The 23,654-nt window shown below is 46.3% G+C and overlaps 2 protein-coding genes across 2 annotated transcripts; one reads left to right on the top strand and one right to left on the bottom strand.

Moving 5' to 3' along the window:
- The first annotated feature begins 20 nt into the window (after positions 1–20).
- Positions 21–20,866, top strand: LOC124693233. The gene is made up of 6 exons (XM_047226702.1): positions 21–269; positions 3,167–3,241; positions 19,103–19,306; positions 19,399–19,592; positions 19,696–20,231; positions 20,459–20,866. The coding sequence occupies exons 1-5, from the start codon at positions 197–199 to the stop codon at positions 20,224–20,226; spliced, it is 1,077 nt and encodes a 358-aa protein (XP_047082658.1). The 5' UTR covers positions 21–196; the 3' UTR covers positions 20,227–20,231; positions 20,459–20,866.
- On the bottom strand, positions 14,717–17,206 carry LOC124693231 (probable ubiquitin conjugation factor E4). Its single transcript, XM_047226701.1, has one exon. The coding sequence runs from the start codon at positions 17,189–17,191 to the stop codon at positions 14,723–14,725; it is 2,469 nt and encodes an 822-aa protein (XP_047082657.1). The 5' UTR covers positions 17,192–17,206; the 3' UTR covers positions 14,717–14,722.
- Positions 20,867–23,654: the final 2,788 nt, after the last annotated feature.

Below are 23,654 nucleotides of genomic sequence, written 5' to 3'. Positions count from 1 at the left end.
TGGTCGACAGGTTCTCGCCCGTTCATACGTCCGGTGTGGCTACCGAGACTGTGGTTGGTCTCCGGGTGCTCGGCCGCCGTTCCTGCGCTCCGCTTCTGCCGATGCCCCGTGCGCTGTAGGAGCAGTTGCAAAGGCTGAGTTAGAGGGGAGGCGGCGCGGCGAGGACCGGGTCAAGTGGCTCAACTCGGACCTATGTATGTTGGCGCATCGGGGCGGGGAACACCCACAAGTCGAGGCAGCACGACTCTGCCGTCACCCACGTCCGCCGGGTATGTTTCCTCTGTCGCCCGTGCACTACCATCGCTAGAGGATGGCGAGGAGGATAATCGGATATGTGGGGAATGACACTCTCAGGGGCGGAGGGTTTGATTTTCATTCTTCACAACGGTGTTTCTGATTTGTTCGTCCCTCTGCATGTCGACGATGTCGGCGCCTAGTGCTTCGATTAGGTATGCCTCTGTGTGGCCTCTCTCAGCTTCCCTCCTAAGCAAAGCGGCAACATCCATGATCTGGCCCTGTGCTTCCAGCACATGAGCTTGTGGTGTTCGCATATTGTTGCCCGACAGTCTACACAGCCGCTGGTTACCATGACATCTCTGGCAGTAATATACGAGCCTGATGTTGTTACTGGATTGCGTGGCCTCTAAAATTTTCTCTATAATGTTTCCACAAAGGATTATGGATGCTGATTATCTTTATAAACCGAGGTGAATCAATCCCCTTCTAAGTTGTTCTCTACTTTCTTTCTCCGCGTAACAATTTCTGTGCATTTATGTATTTCAAGTGTGCAGGTAATTTGTGTTTTCTTCTTCTTCTACCATTTATAATCATATATGAGTCCCTGTTAAAATACAAGATCTGTAATAAGTGCCATTTTCGAACACTTCTGCTGCATCCATGTGACTGCAGCAAGTAGCATATGATTCGTTTTGTTTATTGGAAGTTGGATATGAAACTCTCAAATTTCGTTTGTGGATATCGCTGCTCATAGGAAGGTTCCATGTTTTCACACCTAAAATAGGGTCAGTGGTCCAAAAGAGGTTAGATTTTGTTTTTACTTGAATATTTATGTTTGCTTTGTAATCCTATTTTCCTTTCTAATTGGCATGTCATCGCGTGCCTACGGTTCGATGTAGGTGTGATGTTGGCATTTGCAAATGCACAACAAGAAGATTTAATAAACAAAATATATGTGAAATATGCCAACGATACTCTATTCGCGGGTTACACACTCATGATGCATACTCATGTGGTTTATTATGTCCTCAAAAATCCTCCTGGAACCTAATCTGTTGGATATGCCCATTCAGCAAAAGCTTCCCCTCTTTTTATTCAAAACAACATGTGAAAAGGTGGTACATGATTATGAATTCCTTACCATCTGAAGGTGAATTTCTTGGCTTTTAGTGGGTATCATGGTATATCTGATAGACATGTTCCGAAGCTTTGCATTTTTTTCCTGTATAGCTATGATGTCACCCTACCACACCAAGCTGAAAAGTTTAAGTCTTTAGCTACCATTATTTATTAGTATCATCTTTATCCTTTTCTTTGGGTTGGGAAACTAGAACAGAGCTATGTTATTGGCCACCAGCGCCGTACCTGAGAAAATGAAGGTCCGGTGCAAAACCAAAAAATAGGGCCTCGATGTAAACATTGGAATTACAAAACCACCTTTTAATGTTATAATATCATGTCGGTGGTCTAATTTGCGGAATAAAATTACATCTTATGAGAATGCAATTCTTAGAATTTAAAATTTACATGTGCAATGATTGCATTAGGAAAGTAATCCATTTGTATTCAAAAGATATAAATTTTAACATGTCTGGTATTTTTCTTTGGATTTTGGATTAAAATCATGGACTAGGTCATTACCATCAATTTTGGATTTCCCCCCACTTTAAGTGCAGTCTCAAGAAGAAAATACACCTACTCATTAATATTATTAAGAGTAATTAGATGATAGTTGAGGTGCAGCCTACTCCCTCCGTTCTGAAATAGTCTACATTCTAGTCCCAAAATTTATTTTAAAATAATTTACATTCTAGCTTTTAGTCAACAACAACACTGAAAACGAAATGGTCTTGCTCTCTTTATTGGACGTTGTTATTTTCAATATAGCTTGGATTGGTTGTTCGTATATCTAAGTAGTACTAATAAATGCAACACTAATTTATCACGTTTTTCCTCGAATGTAGTGTAAATCAGAACGGAGGGAGTACTGTACTAGCTACCTAGCAGCTACATAAGTACAACAACAGGCCGCCCTCGTGCTAGAAAAAGAGAACATAATGAGAGAGAGAGAATGCGTGCGTGACATGGTGCCCTTCCATTAACTCGATAGCAGATTTCTAAGACTAGTCACAATGAGAGTATCATAAGTAGTATTATGCATATTATGTTAATAATGTGACGTACCAATTAATGAGGTGAGAGCAGGGGCGAAGCCAGGCCCTTTTTTGGGGTCAGCTGACCCCGATGGATTGCTACAAAATCAGTGTTAAAACATTGTTCTAGAGCCTAATTAACACAAGCAATGCACTGGCTGACCCCAATGGATTTTCTGCTGGCTTCGCCCCTGGGTGAGAGATAAGAGTGGTATCATAATATGATACGGTATCATAACACGTAAAACTAGAAAATTTAATGGCAACCACATCATATACAGAAATTTGCATTGATATTCTTCAAAATATTAAATATAATAATACTATGATACTATCTTATGATATTATACATTATGGAGGAAGTATCATGTGCACGATACTAGTGTATGATAATTTTTATTGTGACTAGTCTAAGCTACTGATCAATGCATGGGTTAGTAGAGTACAAAATAATAGCCTAGCAAGAAAATTTTGGGGGCCCTCTAGATTTATAGGCCCTGTGTAGTCGCACACTCTGCACATGCGTGTGGTACGGGCCAATGGCCACTGTGAATATAAGTAGATCCAATATTACTTTTAAGTACATAACTACATTTTTTGACTGCTCAGTTTGCTATATAAATACTTGGATTAACATGTTTGGCAAATGGTTAAATGGTGTGAGCAAGCATGATAAGGCTAGGATAAGAATTGGTATCTCAGCTTTGTGCTGGTCCATTTGGACATGTCGAAATGATATGGTCTTTAACAAGCAGAAGTCTACCAATTTTTTGCAGGTTATTCGTCGAGCTGCGCACTGGATTCAACTATGGGCTCTCTTACTCCTGGAGGATCAACGTGCAGATTAGCAGGTAAGTTTGTATCTTGTCACAAATTTCATTAAACGATCGAATACCATCAAACATAAATAAAACAATACAATTCAATTTAAAATAGGACCCACACTAGGTAATAACCATAGCCTAAAACACAGTAGAACAGGACTATCATCTTGATTCTTTATACTTGGTTCGATTTCGTTGCCTTCGCCTATTGTGTTGAGGAACAGTGCCATTGGTGATCTTCCTGTGAAAGGATTAGCTTTGCCATCATTTGGGCAGCCGACATATATCCAGTTGAGGAGACTCTCCTTCTTTCTGCATGAGTTTATATTCATACAGTTTAAGTTATAATGAACATAAAAAACATAAGTCCTTGATAAACTGAGGAACAAACTATAAAAACAAGACCTTCTGTATGTGCCAAGTAAAAGGCATTACATCAAAGAAATTTAAAAAGTTGAGTAAATTCCAGTTTTTACCCTCTTGTTTGATTTTTGTGACACGTATTACCCCATTTAAAATTATTTCATCTGTATTACCTCATTTAGTGAATTTGTTGCTAGTTTTTACCCCTTCTAAAAATTGGAGCGCAATCTGCTAGGCAGGTCCAGCGTACAAGTGGTGTGCTACGTTGCTCTTCTATAAATCGGTGGTAATGCCAAGTGGCGTACAATTGTCTGTTTTCACCATGCCGGAATTGATCAGATAGCTGGTCTGTCCCGTTTTTCTACTCACGGCCATCAGATGCACATATGTATTGCTTCAACGCAACAATCGATGACAGTGACTCGTCGAGGTGATCGCTGGCTATTTCAGAGTAGGAGGCAGCGATCCCATACTAAGTTGAGCGGTGTGTTTGGCCAATGGAAACCAAATGTACAAAGCTGATGGCTCAATTGAAATCTGGTAGATAGCATGCAACGCACTAGAGACGACCAGAACTGATTGGCCACATACATGTAACATGATTGCTTCTTGTGTTGTGTTTCTTGCTATGAATAAAAATATGACGTGACCACACACACACACACACGCACCCACACACACACACACACATAATTGATGTCATGATCATTTGCCACAATATGGAGTTTATGGACATATTGTTGGATTCAACTTTTTGTTAAGGTGCAACAACAAACTTTAGGAGAGGTGCCAATTGGGATGAACATTTGCAAAATCTTAGGGAGGGTAAAATCTGGCAAAATTTTCGTTAAATGGGGTAATACAGATGAAACATTATTAAATCGGGTAATTAGTGTCAAAAATATTAAACTTCGGGGTAAAAATTGGAATTTACTCTAAAAAGTTTAAACGCCATAGCACCAGGTTATTGTTAGAACGTATCAAATCAAACCAACAACTCATACAGACCACATAACACAAGTAGAAACACTGGCGGAGCATCAGCAGGGCGAACCTGGGCGATCGCCCCCAAAAGTGAACTTTCGTCATTACCTAGTACTAATTTTAGCCCAAACCAGTCACTGGCTTCTGCTAGAACGATCTAGTAGTATTGGACCTTTGATGCGTACGAATGCTGCACCATTGGCCCATGAAACCATCTCTTGTTACCTGTCCAACCCGCCTCTGCTATCTCTCATTTACCACACCGGCCCATTGAAAATTAGTTCTAGCCCATCCATTGAGTAGATGAATAATCCATCTTACAAAGTTGGCTTCCCTATAAATAATCAGCACTGTAGGCACGATGGGATGTTGCTGCGATTGGGACTCTAGACACTAGAAATTTTCAGTTTATTTTTCAAACTAATTGAGATATTTTTAGTTCCCATGAATAATGTATGGATACAATTTTGCGAATCTAAACCCTGATTTTTCGTAGGAAAGTTTCGATACATTTTATATGGACGATTTTTCTCACCAAAACGAATATCTATTTCAAACAAATTCTAGTCATTACTATTTCTCCCCCTCTGCGATTTTGTTCAAGCTCCGCCACTGAGTAGAAAACTGAAGTTTGTTTAATTGCAAGTGAACCTTCAACTGAAGTTTGTTTATAGCAGAGGGATTGGCATGGAACCTGTAGTTCGAAACATGCACCACGAGGCTCCTATATATCTGAAGGCAAAATATCTCACTCACATAGAATTGTATAGCGAACTTGAGTATATAGGGAAGTCATAGGATTGTAATTTGGCAAACATAAAGGTGAGAAAGAGTCAAGTCCTGCATTAATTTGGACAAATCTTGTGTTTACACAATAATAGTGCAATATATTTAGAGACAGTGAGAGAGAATCTAGGATAAAGATGCATAGAACAGCTAACTGTCTGCTTGTGCATCAATAATGTACTAAATCTGTCTTTGCTATAAGAGCTTTAGAACTTTCTTGCATTTTAGCATATATGTCCTCTAGGTAACTATATATGTGTACAAAAATGGAACAAACCTTGTTACTACGGAAATTCTTATTGTGTCATGATGGCGAAGTAGACACATGCGATATACATCGTTGCATCCATTCCAGAAATGATGTTTGTAGTCAAGCCTGAAATGGTATGTGCACCCAACAACGACCAATAGTCAAAACACTCTGAGTGTCAATTTCAGAGACCGCGACCAATTTGGAGGTAATAGGAGGGTTTTGCCTTACAGATGGAAACAAAATATGAAGTGAGTTGGAAGGATATTAACTTACAGACAAATCATCGTGAACAAAAGGATGTAATCTCACAATTACAAAAACGGTGAAATAAAGTTCAAGTCCGACTGACCTGTTCTAGCTTTACAACCTAGCAAGTTATGGGCCCATCCTAGTAGCATCCTAAAACCTCTGAATTGTGGAAGTTTTAGCAAGTAGTTCTCCAGATCTACCAAATTTTTAAGTAATTTTGTTCCAAAGTTCGAGCAGTGAGCTGGCACAGATGTTCCTGTCTTTTACACATACTTGTACTGACTATGCATAAAAACCACTATCTATGCGGAAATTCAATTCGGCTCCCGGGTGCGTATGCTCCCTCTACCATGTTCCAAAACACCACTCCCTCCTATGTCTTTTACATATATAATAGATAATAGATGATCTACACCATAACATTAACAATATGTACCAGAAAATTAGCGGAAGAGCTTGTTGATGATTGGGTAATTTGCATGTTCTTTTTACGGATTTGCATAATGCTGAAGGTTCTTGCTTCATACATATACAGAGCCGACTAGTTTTCCAAGGCTAGCATAAAGAATGGGCTATATCTTTTCAGCTAAATGGGTAATTGCTAGTTCTTTCTAAGCACACATAACATGAACCAAATCAACCAACTAACATACTAGGCTATGTAGCACTCGCAATTGACTGAAACTTTCAATCCACAAACTGAAGTACAGTTCATGATGGTATCAATTCATTTGCACAGAGCTATGGTATCATTTTACCTAAGTAACATGCTCGGATTATAGCGGCACAGCCTCATCGCTGTATGCTGCATGCTGCACGCTTCATCACTGCCGTCGTCGTTGGAAACTCTGCAGGGCAACAGCCGTCATCCACCAGACCTCGACGCCGCGACAAGAGTGATGATCATGGAGGTTTGATGCGTAAGGCCACTCAACCCAATTTGCGGCAGAACCCAATTTGCGGCAGAAGGAGGCGGCGCTGCAGCTGGGAGACGGCGCATTCTGCACCTGCCGCCGCTCTAACTCCGCCGCCAACCATGGTCAGCCCTGTTGGCCCGGGAGGCCGGGACGCCGTCTGAGAAGAGCTGTGCCAGTGGGCTCGGCCACCTGCAGCTTCGTTGCCGCGCTCGGCGTCAACCACCGGCGACACCGCCTCTGCCTCGGCCACCTGCAGCTTCGTCCACGTGCTCGGCGGCAACCGTCGGAGACATCGCCTCTGCCTCGGCCACCTGCAGCTTATTCCCGGCGACACCGCCTCTGCCTCGGCCCAATGCTTGACCGGCTGGGCCGCGCGGCCCTCCTAAACATTCATGGCTGCGGATCATCCTGGCCAAAGATCGACCAGCTGCGCCACGGTGGTCCGCATCGGCGACGGCCGGAACCCTAGTTCGTAGGGGCCATTCAAATCGACCAAGGAGGAGGGGATAGGGGGTGCGCGTTGGCGGCGGCCAGACCCTGGCTCAGAAGGGTGGTTCCCGTCTCCACCGCTGCTCAAGCCGGAGAGAGAGGAGGGACTACGGGGGTGCAGGTCCATGGCGGCCGGAAACAGAGCGAGGGGATCTGCTCTTTTTTTTAGTTAGGGGACGAACGGACGGGTAGGAGATGGAGTCTGGCTTGCTACAAAATATGATCTTCCTAAAATGTCCTCTTCAACGTATACTGCTGGCTCCAGAGGCGCAGGACACTCTATACTGCTCGTGAGTTTGGCTGTCGAAATCAGGCACTATGGTTTCATCTTCACGGTTCAATCTATCGATTGGATGGCCCATATTCATCGCCGGGTACCATAAAAGAGCTCGCTCGAGTTTAACTACAAGAACTAGTTGAATGCCCGTGTGTTGCTACGAGATATTTCAGATGTACTTTTCGATGCATATGCAACATGATACACAAAAAAGTTGACATGTACAGAAAGGGATTGCCGCATAATATTTCAAAATTAAGACAATTATATTCTTCTTTGTTTAAATAACAATTAAATTAAAATCTATAATTTGACTTAATATGTGTAGACAGCAACAACAAACAATTGTCTCTAATTGACTACGATTCTACTTAGCTTGCGTCTTGGAGTCAATTTTAAGTAATAAACTACATACGCATCATTCTTGGGATGTATAATACCGTGTGACACTGTAAGTCCTAAGAATATTGCTCGCTCGTGTTCATATTAGCGAACTTAACCAGAGTTGGATCCATTTGTTAGTCTCGACACCTGAGCGCTTCCCACACCATGCATTGCTACAATATCCGGAAAAAAGTTTAAATATGCTTATCAAAAAGTCATTTAGAATATCCGCATGTTGCCATGAAACAATAAAAAGAAATACGGTGAGTGATTGATATTTATTTTACAACTGAGTGTTCATATATCAGAAGGATTGCCCTCCTAGTGCTTTGATCTATCAAAACTACGTACTGCTCTCTTGTGCCAGTTCTTGGCAGCACAAAAAGAGCCCAAACAAATCTACCAAAGCTTTGAAACACAAAGCACTAAGCACATATCCAAATTCCCTCAAGAAATATCTCTCACTGGCCACCTCTGTATATAATGACATCGTTGTTGGAGTCTCCTGTTGCACAAATACAACATTAAACACCTTTAAAAAAATGTCGTGTGATATAAGTAAAACAAATACCACTGTGGCTTGTGCCAACTTATAGGATGGCAATGCCGGCTTGGCGAGGTCAATGCGACATGACACTACACCACTTCAGGCAAGAGAACAGGGGACATGCTAGACAATGACGATTGACGACTTGCACCGCATGAGGATGACAATGTACCACGTTGGTAGCAGCTGCAGGGAGAATGTCTCGCTGAACCTGGGTACCCTTCACTGGAATACACAGGGCACAGGGCTACAGCTAGCTAAATGCTACTACTCCCTCCGGCCCATGAAGGTTGTCCGATACATTTAAATTTTGATAAATCTCAGATAACCTTCATGGGAGTATTAAGGATAAGCCACATAAAATGTTTACATATGTCTTCAAGCTGTTCATACTTGTTTGACTGGATTTCAGTTTCACAACCAGCACACCTAAAGAATGCAGACATTTGTTTCTAGATTATTTGGAGCCACGCCTAAGCAAAACATTGTATGCAGTCAATCAACAACAGACCTGCAGACCATTTAGCATATCCAAAATCGACCAAAGGACATAACGACAAATGTAGACTAAATAAAGTACACAAATACTGATACAGGACAGAAATTGTTGGTCATGTAGAATCCAGCGTGGCTACAGCCAAAGATGCTGGCGTAGAGCAGCTCAGGCGCTAACGTTACATGTCTTCTCTCCTGAGGCCTTGTTCGGTGCAAGTTTTCTATAGTGTTTTGCTGGGTGTTTTTCCAAGGTTTTTTTGGTGAAAACATCTATTCACCAAAAACACTCTAGTCTCATCTAATCCCCTTGTAATAAATTTCCTTCCACCCAAAACAGCTCGTTTGGATGACAGGTTTTGCGCACAAGCGTATCCAACACAGGTTATGCATAGATGGTTAAAAACACAATCTTTTTTGATAGTTTGAACAAGACTTATATCACAAATAAAATATGTTATCTTTTAGCACACTAGAACAAGACTAAACTCAAGAAATATCACAGATTGAAATTATCTTCTACCCTCACATCTCCTTACCACCTGGAGTAGAAGAGAGCACACGGAATACATATGCACTCCAATATTCGACGATGTAAGAGCATCTCCACCGGCGCGCCCCAAAAAGTCGCCAGCACGGACGCCGACACTGCCGCATGGGGGGCGCCGGCACTGCATCCTCTATTTGGGGTGCTGTTTCCACACCGGCACCCCCAAACCGGTGGCCCCGATAGGAGCTTTTTTAGATAAACTAAACATTTATACTTGTAGTTTTATTTTAATGTTATTAGTATCGAGGAATGAATAATATTTTATGGCAAATCCGAGTAAAACATTATTCACTCCTCGACCCCAGATGATATGTGAAACCTGCTTCATCTCTAGCCTACTACCCACTGGCCACCCGGCTCTGTTGAGGTGGACAGTCGCTCGCTGCTCTCTCTGATGCTCTCTCATTTGCTCTCTCCGCTGCTCCTCCGCCGTCGATCCCCCACTGCTCTCTCCGCCACGAACGTCAAATAATCGGATCTATCCGCGGCCACTACCTCCTGACGCAGCTGCTGCTCCAGCTCCTCCCGCTGCCGACGGTGATCCAACTCCTGCCTCTGTGTAGCCGGAGCTGCATCTCCGCCAAACGCAGCCGCTCGTAGAATTCATCTTGACGCTGCTGCTCCTCCCGCATCAACCTCCGCAGCGCAAGCTGCTCCCACCCCTGATGCTGGCGCACCTCCCACCGGCGTTGCTGCTCCGCCTCCCGCTGCCGCCGCACCTCCTCCCGTTGCCGCCGCTCCGCCTCCTGGTCCTGCCGCTCATCCGCGACAAAGGCATATACGATCGCCGCTAGCGCCGCCTCCTCCCACGCCTCATACTCTACGAGCTGCGGGTCCACCTCCACGACTTCTATGGCCTCCTCTAGCGCCACCTCCTCCCACGAATCGAGCATTGTGGTATTTAGGGTTTAGATTTTTGCACCAATGAGGCGGGGGTGGAGGGATAATATAGACCGGCGGCGAGGTGGGAAACCTCCCGCGCGGCATCATGGCGGGAGAGTTTCCAGCCCGGCGTCGTGGCGGTAAAATCTCAAGCGCGACGCCCTGGCATCACTGACGGGCGGCTCCCACGCCCAAAATTTTCCGCCTCGCGAGGCACCGGCACGCCCGATTTGCGCCCTTCGCCAAGGGGCCGGTACGGGGTTGCCGGCGCTTCTATTGGGCTCGAAAAAGCTCTGGCGCTATTTGGGGCGCACCAGTGTGAGCCCATTTTCGTTGTCGGCCCCCAAAACATTATCGGGCCGCTATGGGGGGCGCCGGTGGAGATGCTCTAAGAGCATCTCCACTCACCCTCCCCAAAGACTCCCTATACGTTTTTGGGGGACGCCGGCACCAGAAAACGCGCCCAACCGCGGCCCCCAAAATAGATTTTCGTCCGGCGCGGCCCGACTTTCCATCCAGCGCCCCCCAGGCCGAACCCAATAGAAAAGGAGCCTAGCGGGGGCGCCGGACGGCTGGAAAATCGCCGCGGGCCAGCCTTGGCAGCGAGATGAGCATCTTCCCGCCCGTTCTGCTGGTTACTGCCTATATCTTCCCGCTAGTTTCGCCGCTTCCCACCTACATCTTCTCACCAGTTCCGCTGCTTCCCGCCATTGTCGTCGCTATATAAAGCCGGGAAGCGTTGAAAGGTCCACATCTCATCCTAGCTAGTTTTACAGATTTCTCCCACACATCTCACCCATGGCGCCTGGTGGTCTTGCTCTCACGCACGCGGAGGTGGAGGCGCTCAGCGCCTCAAACTACCCCTGCCCGTCGGGGTTCATATGCCCCCCGGGCTGGCGTCTGAGCAACGGTGGCTTGCCGGTCTCCCTCGGCCACAAGGTGCAGCTCGGCGTGCGGCCATCACGCATCACTACTACGTCGAGCTCACCCCCGAGAAGTGCATGGATCCCCGCTGGGATCCCGACAACGCCACAACTTGGGACGCCTTCTTCGCCAATCGCTGGGATATGGAGCTCGCCGGGTATGAGGGGGACGGGCCGCCTCCCGTGGACAACAACGAGGCCAGACGTCGGCTATGGTGGGGCAGTAGGACTCTTGAGGGAGTGATGAACCACATTTTGGCGGGCGACTACCCCCGTCTGCGATACCCTCATTTCCATCCTCCGAAGAAGGGTGGCAGCAACGACGGCGGCTTCGTTACGCAGACGCCATATCCTCCCCGCAGCTGGGGGAGCAGGAGGAGGGATCGGAGTGGAAGGCGACGACGGAGTATGCCATGGTCGCCAACGCGTGGCCATCCGCGCCTCTCTGAAACCGCCACTACCATCGCCGGTGGAGGCTGGCCGGTCCTGGTGGGTGAAGGAGGAGCAGGCCCACCGTGCCCGCCATGGCAGCGACGTTCTACGCTATAGTCGTTGTGGCCATTTGTCCCCGCAGCGACCACCACCACCACTGTCGCCTCGTAGGTTCGAGCCGCGCCCGGTGAGCGACGACGATGGCTCCTCCGATGACGGCAACTACGAGTACATGTACCATAGGCCTAGATATAATTATGACTAGTCTTTTATTTAATGCAATAAAAATTATTTCATTAAAAATGTGTATACTTTGTATGGGGGTCACGGCTGGGAGCCGGTCGACCCCCATTTTTTGTTTAGCGCTGGAGCCCCCCATATGGGCCAAAAAACAGCTGCACCGGAGCCTATATGGGGAGGGGGCGAGTGGATGATGCTCTAAGAGCATCTCCAGTCGCGTCCCCCAAAGCGATTTGGGGCGCGTCGGACAAATAAACGTTCCCAGCCACGTCCTCCAAAGCCTATTTTTGTCCGGTGTGGCTCGATACGGTGTCCGGCGCCCCGAGCCCGTTCCCGCCCCACAGGGGACGCTCCGGGCACGCCGGACACAACGAAAAGCGAGGCGAAGCGACGCGGGGCTGACCCGTCGGCGGCTCGGAAGCCTAAAACCCCGTCGCCTACCTTTGGTCAAGCGACGTTAATGGCGTCCCAGTTTTCCCAGACGACGCAGGGACGCATCTCGTCGTGCATGGCCGCGTGGCCGTCTGCGCCGGCGTTATTGCGTGCAACCACCCGTTGCCGCCGCTGTACATTAAGAGGCCCTGCGGTTCGTCCCAATCTCTCACTGCTCCCAAACCTTCTCCTCGCCGCCCCCAGATCTTCTCCTCGCCATTCCAAGCAATGTCGTCCTTGTCCTCCCGCAAGATCGTCGCGGCGAACGGCTTCGGCCGCGGCAGCCTCACCATGAAGGAGGCGTGGGCGTTGTACCACGCTGGATATCCTGTCCCGCCGGGCATGCGCCTGCCGAGCAGCGGCAGCTGGAAGATGGCCGTGAACGGCATTGGCATCCCGCCGCCACCGATGTCGGGCACGGAGCGCTGGAAGAACGCCATCAGGGCCCGGCGGGATCAACTCGACGCCGACGAGCGGGCGGATCCGACCTGGGCGGCCAAGGACAACGACGCCTGGTGGGCCACCTACTTCAAAGCCAAGTACGACATGGAGATGCGCAGCACCAGCGGCCTCATCGGCGGGCCGAACAGCTGGAACAGGGACGGACGCCCCTGTTCTGGGGCGTTCCGGGGCGCACCCTCGAGAGCGTCATCCGCGGCATCCGCAACGGCGCTGCAAGGTTGGAGGCGACGTCCTCACCGCCACCGTCTGCCGCAGCGCAATGGCAGCCGAGGAGGACCACGTACTCGACCTCCTCGAACTCTTCTTCCTCAGGACCGGCCCGATCGACGCCGTCCTCGTCGTACCGCTCGGCGCCCTATACTGTCCCCAATCGCGTGAAGGAGGAGCTGGCGACGCCCGTCAATCCGAGGCGCAGCGGCAGCCGGCGGCAGCAAGAGAGGCGTGGCGGCGCCCTCCTCATCTCGAAGCCGGAGGTGAAGGAGGAGCCGGAGGAAGCGTCGCAGGAGGCGCTGCTAGCGGAGTACGAGCGGCAACAGCGCCTCATCGCCAGCAGCGACGACCCCGTGGACTGCCCAGGGCTGCGAGCGGCGTTCTTGGTGTCGCTCAACGACAAAGATGCCTGGAGGGGCGACGTCGAGATGGCGATCGCCATGTCCATCCACGACTCCGGCAAGCCGCTCGTGGACCTCACCGACGACGGCGAGGCAAGACCGAGCGGCCTGGTGAAGGACGAGCCCGTCGACGAGCCCGATGAGCGTATCAAGCAGGAGGTCATCACCGACGACATGTATAGCTTCCACCAGTACTACGACGCCTCCGGCCGCCGCAAGTACTTCTAGATTAGGTTTAGTTTAAATTTAGTCGAATCTCGTTCGAATCTATGTAATATATGCCTAGTTTGGATGAATTTAATCGAATCTCGCACAAGTTTAAAATTTCTGAAATTTTGTTTGGGGGACGCGACTGGGAAGCGACGTCCTCCAAACGCAGCACGAACAAAACACGTCCCCCAAACGCTCGATCCGGCGCGGTTTGGGGATGGTTTAGAGAACGCGACTCGAGATGCTCTAAATGCCGCTGCCGTCGGCATGGCCACCGCAGAAGATCTAACAATTTCCACTTGACCTACATGGTTTACAAAAATCCCAAAATAAGGATGTACATATTGCTGTGAAACTCGGTCTACCAAACACACATGCCATGTCCTGAAGCTAAGAGTTGCTAAACAACAAATTATATATTCTTATTTCTGCTCAGTTGTGAAGTATCGACAGTTGCACGCTTCACCATATAAATCTTAGTCTCGACGCACTTGTCACTGTTTCGGACCTGTAATGCCCAGGTCTGACAGAGTAACTAAGCTCTGTTGCAATGGTCTACTCTTGGGCCTGTACCTTTGTCCTTGTTGACATATCAAATTATTTGTGTTTCTCAACACATGACAGCGTACCTTATGTGCGCACAACAATAAAATTGTACAAATGAGATATTTTTCACGACTAAAAGTTGGATTCAGTAACCCAGTCAGGACGTCGTACCTCCACATCACCAGATGGTTTGCAAGGTTGCACAAATAAAGAAAAAACGGGTAAAACCAACAAAAAAAATACAAATGGACTTCCCATAACCCGAATGACCAATGTACATAGTGACAATACATGTTCTTTTTCTTGCCGAGTCATTAGATCTGTATGCTAAACTTAGATTTGCGGAGATCAGTTTACAACATTTACAAAGAACTAAGGCAGGGGCAAAAGTAGGGGAGAACCAATATAATCGACTTGATGCCTCATGAATAGTATAATGTATGTTTCGACAAAAATTGTCTATCCTAGCTCCTCGCAGTTCATTCGACCATATCAGCAGCACCATCAGGTTCCCCCATCTCGGAGTCGGCAGCCGATCGTGCCCTGAACTGCTGACACCTGACAAACTCTTGGATGCGTAACTTGAGATCTGTGTCTGGTAAAAGCATGTCTTGTGTGAGATGGGAACGGTTGAACGGATCGGTACTATCACTTAGCAAATGCCGGACAATAACTGGACGATCGATTGTGACCCTCGACGATGGTAATATCACAGGATCTTCCATGAGAGTATACTGAATTGGATCCAGAAATTCATCTGGTATGTCCCCAAGGATTGCTTCAGCATCCATGGCCTCAGAGGCAGCAGTTTTTGCCTTACCGGCGAGTTGCGTAAACTCCTGTATGATCTGTGGATCTACCCCGATCTTCCACAAAATATTACCTGCACTAGCAAACAGCTCCTCATTGTATGATCGTCCATCTTTCGAGATTGCAGCAGGAAAGATATCTTCCTTATCACCCCTTGCGATGTGAACATAGATGGTAGCAATCTTTGTCAACAACTGCTTCGGCTTGAACTCATACTTCTTGGGATCTTTTACGGTCAACGATTTCCTTTGTGGACCAGCAAGTTGCAAGAGGAAGTAATTTAACATGCTTGCCACCCTTTCCACCATTTCAGGAAGAAGCAACGGCGCTGGAATTTGTTCTGACGTGAAGGCAAGCATCCCAACACCCTCATTTGCCAGCTTCATATCAAAACGAACAACATTCTCTGACTGATGAAATACACGCAAACGCTCCTCCCTTTCTTTAGCGGGTCTGCTATTCCACGCAACAATGTTAGCCATTTCAGTCTCTATGTCCTTGAGTTCAAGAATTCTGTTCAAGCTCTCATCGAGAAGATAGATGCTATCGTTGATAAGGAAGTTCAGAAAATTCAAGTACACGCCCTTCTCCTCTTGTTTAGCTATTTGTCTCCAAGCATGTCGATGACTAGGAACATCCCATAAATATTCCAGAAGCTCAGCAATATTGTGTCGAATATTAAATTTGTCAAAGAACTGTGTATGAGAGCCAGTAAACTCAATGTCCACATAAAGCTTTAGAAGGTTTATTACTAGATAATCAAGGCATAGTTGGTGCCCCTCAAATAACGAGGCTGTGGATGTCAACCCGCTTCTTTGTGGCATCCAGCAATTCAAAACTTCAACCATCTTTGCTTTCAGATAAGGATTTTTAATGTAAGAAGAACTGGCCATGAACATGATGTTGAAATTGAGGAAGTCATCCAATGGGAAGCCTTCCAAAGCTTTATCAACTCCAGAGGTTAGGGCAAGTAAATCCATGGCATCATCAAGAAAATGCTCCGGAATGCAAGAAAACTCCTTGGGGCATTGTGATGGCAAAGGCATCTTAAATCCGCCAACAAGATCTGCTGACCACAATATCATTAATCTGTGGAAAGATAGTGCACGCTGAAGAAAATCACCGTCTGTTAGTATCTGAGCTTCATAGCAGTAATTCTCTTGTGATAAAGCCGCGACCATCTTCTCCAAGCGTTCTATATCTTGCTCAAGTTGTGGTGAACTTACGGATTGTTCTCTCAATGTTTTGTTTGATTCCAAATCATCTTCATATGTTGCGAGATCCTGAGAGAGGTGTTTGAAGTCTGCTAGAGCTTTCATCAACCCCATATTGAGCACCCTTGCTGTCATGAAGAAACATTCACAAATAAACGAGAAATTCTGTTTTTTCGAGCCTCTCTCTGAACTACTAATTTTGCCTGAGCAAGCCACTCCATCACAGGGATCATCTTGAGCATGTGCATGGCTCCAGCTCTCTGTCCATGAAGACACTTGTTCTGAAGAGGCACTGATCGCGGTCAAATCTTTGAAATTGATTCTGTCGTTGCAGAACAGATACTTGACATCGATCTTGTCCTTCTTAGACTCCATTTGATCCAAGAAAGGCTCGCATAGACGGAGCATCACAGCGCTAAGATTGACAAACATACCCGAGCTAGCGCATTTCAAAGGGTCCACCTGCATGCCGGATCTTCCCACATTTTTGTTGATCACCTCTGCTAGGTACTCAAGGACCTTGTCTCGAGTCTCCAGATTTTTAAGCAGCACCAAAAGAACATCCGTTAGTCCGTCCTGCAAGCAATTCATAACACTCTTGATAGTAGAGAAAGATGACATTAAGTCAGCTGGCCGGAGTGAGGAGAAGCACTGTTGGCCGACATCGGGCTTGCTTGCGAACTCATGGTCGGGGATCGCGCTCACGTGGAAGAAGGCTCCGAGCAAGCTGGAGAGCTCCATGGCTCTTCCTTCCCCAATGAGCATAGTTTGATTCTTTGGAATCCACTTGGGGTGTTGCACTAGAGCCTTGGCGCAGGTAGGGATTCCGACCAGCCGCCTGAGCACACGGAGTGGCCGCTGGAAGTCGCCGAGCGCTGACACCTTGTCAACTCTCTGCCTGAGACGCTCGTACAACTCGCCCATCACCGGCTTGACAGCCTCGTAGTCCACGTTCCCGAGGAGCTCGTCCAGAAAGCCCGGCGGCGGCAGGGCGCCGGGAGCCGGGGTAGGGTCTAGCGAGTCGGTGGCCTCGGCGAGTAGAAAGATGAGCAGCTCCGCGGCCGGGTGGGGCGCATTGGGTGGCGACGGGAAGATGGTTGGGTTACTGGCGACGATGCGCGCGTAGTAGAGGATGAGTCCGTGGGTGTGGGCGATGGATGTCCTGAGGCGCGCCTGGAGGCCGGCGTCGCGGATTGTGGTGATCTTGCGTGCCTCGTCGGCAGCGCGGCGGAAGGCGGCGGCGAGGAAGGCGAAGGGGGGCGGCGAGTTTGCGGGCGGGTCCGCGAGGGAGAGCCGGCCGATGAGGATGCGCTCGGCGTTGTCGCGCAGCGCGAGGAGGGGGCGCGACTCGGACAGGAGCTCGGCGGCTGTGAGCTCGAGGTAGGCGACGGCGGGGTTGGGCGAGGATGGTGGCGTGAAGGTGATGAGGAGGATCTTGCGGAGGATGATGTCCTCGACCTCGTCGGGGGAGCGCTGCTGCCGCGCCGGCGCCGGCGTGGATGCCATCGGATGCGGCGGTGCTGGCTGCGGACGTGCGGACTGCTTCGACTTCTACTAGTCCCCGAGGGAATCGCGTGTCGCGGTGAGTCGGGGTTGTCGATCGAGTTTGGAGTTGGAAGTTGGTGTCTTGCTTAAATAGACTGAGGTTTACCGATTTCCAAGCAAACTAAATCACGCTCTGTTTCGGAGTTCGGAGTTTCGGACTGCTCTCTTCACAAACCAAACCGCGTGCGAACGAGAAACGATCGGACTCCTCTCCAGTTCGTCTCCTAATCAAATCAAACTTGGCCGACCGTCCCGGCGAGCTTCATCTTGCATCCGTGGGCGAGCCGGACAGGCCAAAGCTCGCTCGAGAGCAATCCATGGACGAAGAGTACTTCGGCTTGGGCGCCAGCAATGCTTCAGCGGCGGCGCTTCTGTTCACGCAGCCACGCAGCCGATCCACGATGGCCGACAACCGCCGAACCGCGGGGCAATACGCGGAGCGTGCATGGGCGCTCATCGACCCCACCAGCATCCCCAGGACCTAAAATTTAAGTGAGATGGGATTCTCCATTAATCCCGCGTCCCACTGCCATCCCATCCCTATTATCCCGTCAATCAACCCAGCGAAATTGTAACTGACAATGGGTCAAATTACAAGAAAGCTTGTAGAACTCTTGTAGAAGAACCAGAGTACAGTCATATTGTATGGCAGCCATGTGCCGCCCATACAGTTAATCTTATGCTGAAGGACATAGCCAAATTTCGTGAAGTTGATGTGATAGTTAAAAGTGCAAAGCAAATCTGTAGGTTTTTCCATAATCATAACAGCCTACATGATAGCATGAAAAAGAATGTTGGTGGTGAACTGATAAAACCTAATGCCACCCGGTTTGGAACTGTTTTCATGTTCCTTGAGAGCTATCATCAAAAGAAGGATCAATTTAGGAAATGGATGGTGTCTGACGATTGGAAGGGAAGTATTTGGAAGAATGATGCTGATTATGTGTTTTCTGAAGAGTTACTATCTAGTAATATGTGGTGGGCAGCCTTAGAGTGGGTTCTTGCTCTGTTGGAGCCACTCTATAAATCCCTCCGGTATGCTGATACGCAAAAGAGATGCACTCTATCTGGATTTAAGAAGAGTATGATGACAACCATACAGAAGATGGATGCTCATCTTGGTGGTGGGTCACGGATGTTCCAGAGAGTCATGAGCAAGGTGTCCACGAGGATGGTGGCGATGCAAAAAGACACATTAATGGTTGCAAGTAGTTATAAAACTAATATAATTCATATTGTTTGTCTTTTCTTATGGCTATTAACTTCTCTCTGTCTTCTTTCCTTATGCAGCTGTTGTCCTTGATCCTTACACACATTATCAGATCAACTTGAGCAAGATTATAGATTATGCTTCTGCACTAACTAATGCCATCGAGAAGATAGCAGACCCAGATAGTGCTGTTTTGGCTATTAATGAAATCATCACTTATAGGGAATGCCGTGGGAGGTTTGGCCAAAGGCTGGCACGCTCTTCTGCAGAAACCATGGCACCAAGTAAGTAATTGTACCTATATCTATCTCTTTGTTAGCTCTATTCCATCAATTCTGTAACTTCTCATTATTTAAACTTTGTTTTACTCATATAGCTGAGTGGTGGTTCCAATTTGGAGGGGAAGTTCCTAATCTGCAGAAGTGTGCATTGAGAATTGTTTCACAATGTGTGTCCTCAAGTGGCTGTGAGAGGAATTGGAGTGCTTTTGCCATGGTCCACACAAAGCAAAGAAACCGTCTTCTATATGGCAAGCTCCACAAATGTGTTTCTGTACACCACAACTTGAAGGTATCTATTGTCCTAGCTTTGCACTTGTCCATGCATAAAATCTCTAGTTACCTATGCCTATAGTTTTTATAGTAATGTTGGATTTGTTTTCATTACATTGAAGATACGTGCTGAAGAAGACCAAGATGATGCGAAACAGAGTTATAGAGAGAAGGAAGTTGATCCTTGTGCACTGATGATGGATACAGCCATGTATGATGCATCAAATCCAATGATGGAGTGGTTGATGGAGGATGAAGAACATGCAATCCTAGATGGTACGGATGCTGCTAGTGCTGTGTTTGAGGAATTACGTTCCCTCAACTCAAGAAGGAAAGAGTCTCGTCTTGGAACTAAGGACAATGGCAGGAAAAGAAAGAGGATAGTGGAGGAAGAAGATGAGGATGACTACATCGATTGCGATGATGATGAAGATGAACAGAATGAGCACATTGACATTGATGATGAAGATGACGACCCAGATGATAGTGAAAGTGAAGCTGATGGAGGAGTGCCAAGTCAAGTTGAAGAAGATGGACCTGACCAAGTTGAAAATGAGATTGAGGGCACAAGTGATGGCAATTCGGCGAACCGGAGATCTGCACGGCTTAAGAAAGCCAGGAAGGTCAAGAACGTCAACAGCCTCTACAATTAAGATAGGTAAATTCCTTGTTTTGATTTTTGTCTTTAAGTTGCCATTTCTGATTAGGGTTGCTGATGTAATTTGTTTACGATTTAGACTATCTGTTTGTGTTGCATAATACATAAACTGTGCATAAAAAATGTTAACCAATTTCCTTGAAATTGAATAAGCTATCCTTGTTAATCAACTACATAAAATTTATGATACACTCTGGAACACCTTCATGATATTTGGTGTTTTCTAGTTGCAAGGTGGAAGAACGTGAAGTCGGAACTTAATTCATGTTCGCGTTTTGGGGCTGAAGGATGGGAGACCATGAAGTCTGAACCGAATTCATGTTTGATTTTTGGGACTGAATGCTTGAATTGCCTGGTTGTAATGTGATTCTGACCTGTGTCTTTTGGACTTCTGTTCTAAACTGTTAACCAGCCTACCTGTTGCTGGACTGCTAAGTCATGAACTGAATTCATGACCGTATTTTGGGGCCGAATGCTTGAACTTTGAATGGCCTGGTTGTAACGTGATTCTGAACAGCTATCTTTTGGACTCCTATTTGTACTCCTATTTAAACTATTAAACCTGTTGCTGGACTATTCTGTTGTTGCACTGTTGTTGCTGGTCTATGGTTAATATGTTGTTATTTCCGGTTTCAGTGATGCATAGATTATGATGTATGATCTGTGCTTGTATACATATTTTGTTGTAGAATTTCCTATACATTTGGTCTTGCAGTTTTCGACAAACCGAGCGTGTTAATCAATGTTTGGAGGCCTATTTACGCAGTATGGTATTCCAGGAACCAAAGCAGTGGACCAAGTGGTTGGCGACAGCGGAGTGGTGGTATAATACTTCATACCATTCCTCGCTCAAGATGACTCCGTTTGAAGCTCTATATCACTATCCCCCACCAATGGTTGGTGAATTTGATCACACTCAGGCAGTATGTCCAGCAGCATACCTCACTGTCGCGGCTAGAGAGCACATGATGCAGCAACTCAAGGACAACCTACTGTCAGCTCAGAACAGAATGAAGGTGTATGCGGACCAACGCCGGACCGACAGGCACTATGATGTCAAATTTCGTTCAGTTTTCGTTCAAATTTCGGTCAGTTTTCGTCCCAGTTTTCAAATTTTGGTTTCTTGATTTCGTCCGAGATTTTCCAAAAATTTTCCGAAAAAACGAATTTCGTCAATTTCGCCCTGGGGCGGTAAAATTTGCAAACGAAATCCGAAACCTTGCCTGTACCTACTTTACCGCCCGGTCATATCAAGCGACTATTTCTGCGATAGATCAGAACAATGCTACTCCCCAGTTGACATTAATTTGAAGAATGATTAGTGAATTAATGAGACTAATTTTGTAGCTCTAACCTGTTCTTAGGAGGTCAATGCAACAAGTGTCGGACCCAGTTTACCTCTTTGTTGGAAAGGGAAGGTGTTTAAATCTGTATCTGACGTCAAGGACTTCAAGTTGCTGTTCTTGAGCTTTCCGCAGAATACTGACATGTAGGTCGCTCCCGAAAACTACCACATTTCACACTCGTCATTAGATGGCCCAACGGATGCTACCGCCTGGATGATCGGCAGCAAGAACTCGCTAGTGTTCTAGGAACCAGTCTGCTCCAACCCAGTAATGTCACTCCCTGCAACCAAAACTGAAACCGCATAAACAACTCCTCAGCAGAAAAGGTAATCCTAGAATTTGAGGTAATAATAAAAGCACAAATGGTTATATACAAGTGGAGTCATAAATTAGTTTTATTTATCCTTTTATGTGAGATATCTCATTAATCCATATTGAGGTCCAGGATTTGCATGAGAAGTTCAACTGATATTTAAGATATGATAGAAGGGCATATCTTAATAAGAAAAGATGGAAAACTTCATGAAATTATTAAGATAAATGTATGAACATTATATTTCAGTCACACATTTCGAAGGAACAAAAGGTGAGAAGGTAATCTACAAAAAATGTGTATCCAAAAGGTTTAGCCCCGGGAGCTATCCCCTAGTCAAAAGCAACATAATTCCTAAACTCAAAATGCATATAGAACAAAACCAGCCGATAACTGCTTAAGACATACTAAGTGAGAGACTTTCAAATCTGGGTTTTTGCTTGGTGTCACACCTCCATGTAAATGGTACATAAATACTCTTCAACTAAATAGAACTTGTTATGTAGATATGGTTATAATTATAGACCTTTATGTTTGACCATGATTGGTAATGGAGAAATTAGTGAAATCAGAATGTCCAGATAAAGCCACATGGAGATAAAGTTTATAAATAGATGCTCCTATGTCATGGGGAAGCAAGCACATGCATTTTGTAGTTCTGTTAATACCCAAAAGCAGCTTATCTTTTACAAGGCATCATGCTGATTTCTTTATATGCGGGCCATCGTATTTTGTACATACTTCTTCATTTGTGAATTTTTACGCGCGGGTCGATATATTGTGTATGCAAATTCTACTTTTTCGTGCCACTTCGAATTTCTCTATGACAGTTAGAACTGTTTTCTCAGATTTCATTTACCACCTCCTGACTTCTTTTACCTGATAGAATTACAGACCTTTTAATCAAAGAGTGAAAACTCCGCTGGATGCTTAAATTACAACATAAAATGAAATCTCAGTTTTAAATTTTACATCAGCGAGCAAAGCAACACGTTCCATTTATTTAAGATTCTTTAATACTTCTGCTCAGCCTTTGGCCTTTCTTTCACCTCTCAGTTGATTTCATTTCCTCCCACCTGCCCCTCCCCCATTCCTTTTATGGTTCCCTGCATGGACCGATGAAGGCCGCCACCCGTTGCCATGATTAAGAACTCCCTCCTTCCTGACCTTAACGACCAGTGATGTGCATCGGTGCATGCCATACCATGGCATGACAATGCCGATGGCAAGGAGAGACAATGGTTAGGTACATGATTTTTTATACACTCTGGTTCTTATTTAGATATGCACATACATGTGATTCCAGGCATGTAAGGAGAAGCAGCAGCACGATAATATGCGCAACCCAGTATTATGGATCTTCTATATATATTGTGTACTATACATCGGAAATATTTTGCATGGCATGGTTTACATTCTTGCCTCACCACCCTTGCCTTTTGGTCTATATCTTTCATCTTTAGGTTGGACTTGAGGTTGATCATCGTGGTCACTAACTACTGGAAGTGTTGTTCTGTGAGTCTTCTTGCAAAGATGGAAGGTAAGGTTATGCCACCCACTGTTTTCTTCCTTGGTCTCGCAAGAAATTCTTTTTATGCTTCCCTATACCATTGCCATAGGTTTGCTTATATTTTTATGTATGCCGTACATATTTTCCTTCAGTTATTTAACAAATGCATTACAGAGGATATGTTTGTCGCAAACTTCCTTGATGCACATTGTCAGATTAAGGTCGTTATTGTTCGTGGTAAAAAGGAAAGATTC

Source organism: Lolium rigidum, chromosome 2, assembly GCF_022539505.1.
Source record: "Lolium rigidum isolate FL_2022 chromosome 2, APGP_CSIRO_Lrig_0.1, whole genome shotgun sequence".
NCBI lineage: Eukaryota > Viridiplantae > Streptophyta > Magnoliopsida > Poales > Poaceae > Lolium > Lolium rigidum.
The sequence above is the reverse complement of the archived record's forward strand: the minus strand, read 5'-3'. Positions and strand labels throughout refer to the sequence as shown.

Excerpts from the sequence above, each read along its gene's own strand:
- LOC124693231 (XM_047226701.1), bottom strand. The coding sequence starts at position 17,191 with ATGGGCGAGTTGTACGAGCGTCTCAGGCAGAGAGTTGACAAGGTGTCA.
- LOC124693233 (XM_047226702.1), top strand. The coding sequence starts at position 197 with ATGTTGGCGCATCGGGGCGGGGAACACCCACAAGTCGAGGCAGCACGA. Across the intron at positions 270-3,166 it reads CCGTCACCCACGTCCGCCGG|GTTATTCGTCGAGCTGCGCA; the intron begins GTATGTTTCCTC and ends AATTTTTTGCAG. Across the intron at positions 3,242-19,102 it reads ATCAACGTGCAGATTAGCAG|CTGTTGTCCTTGATCCTTAC; the intron begins GTAAGTTTGTAT and ends TTCCTTATGCAG.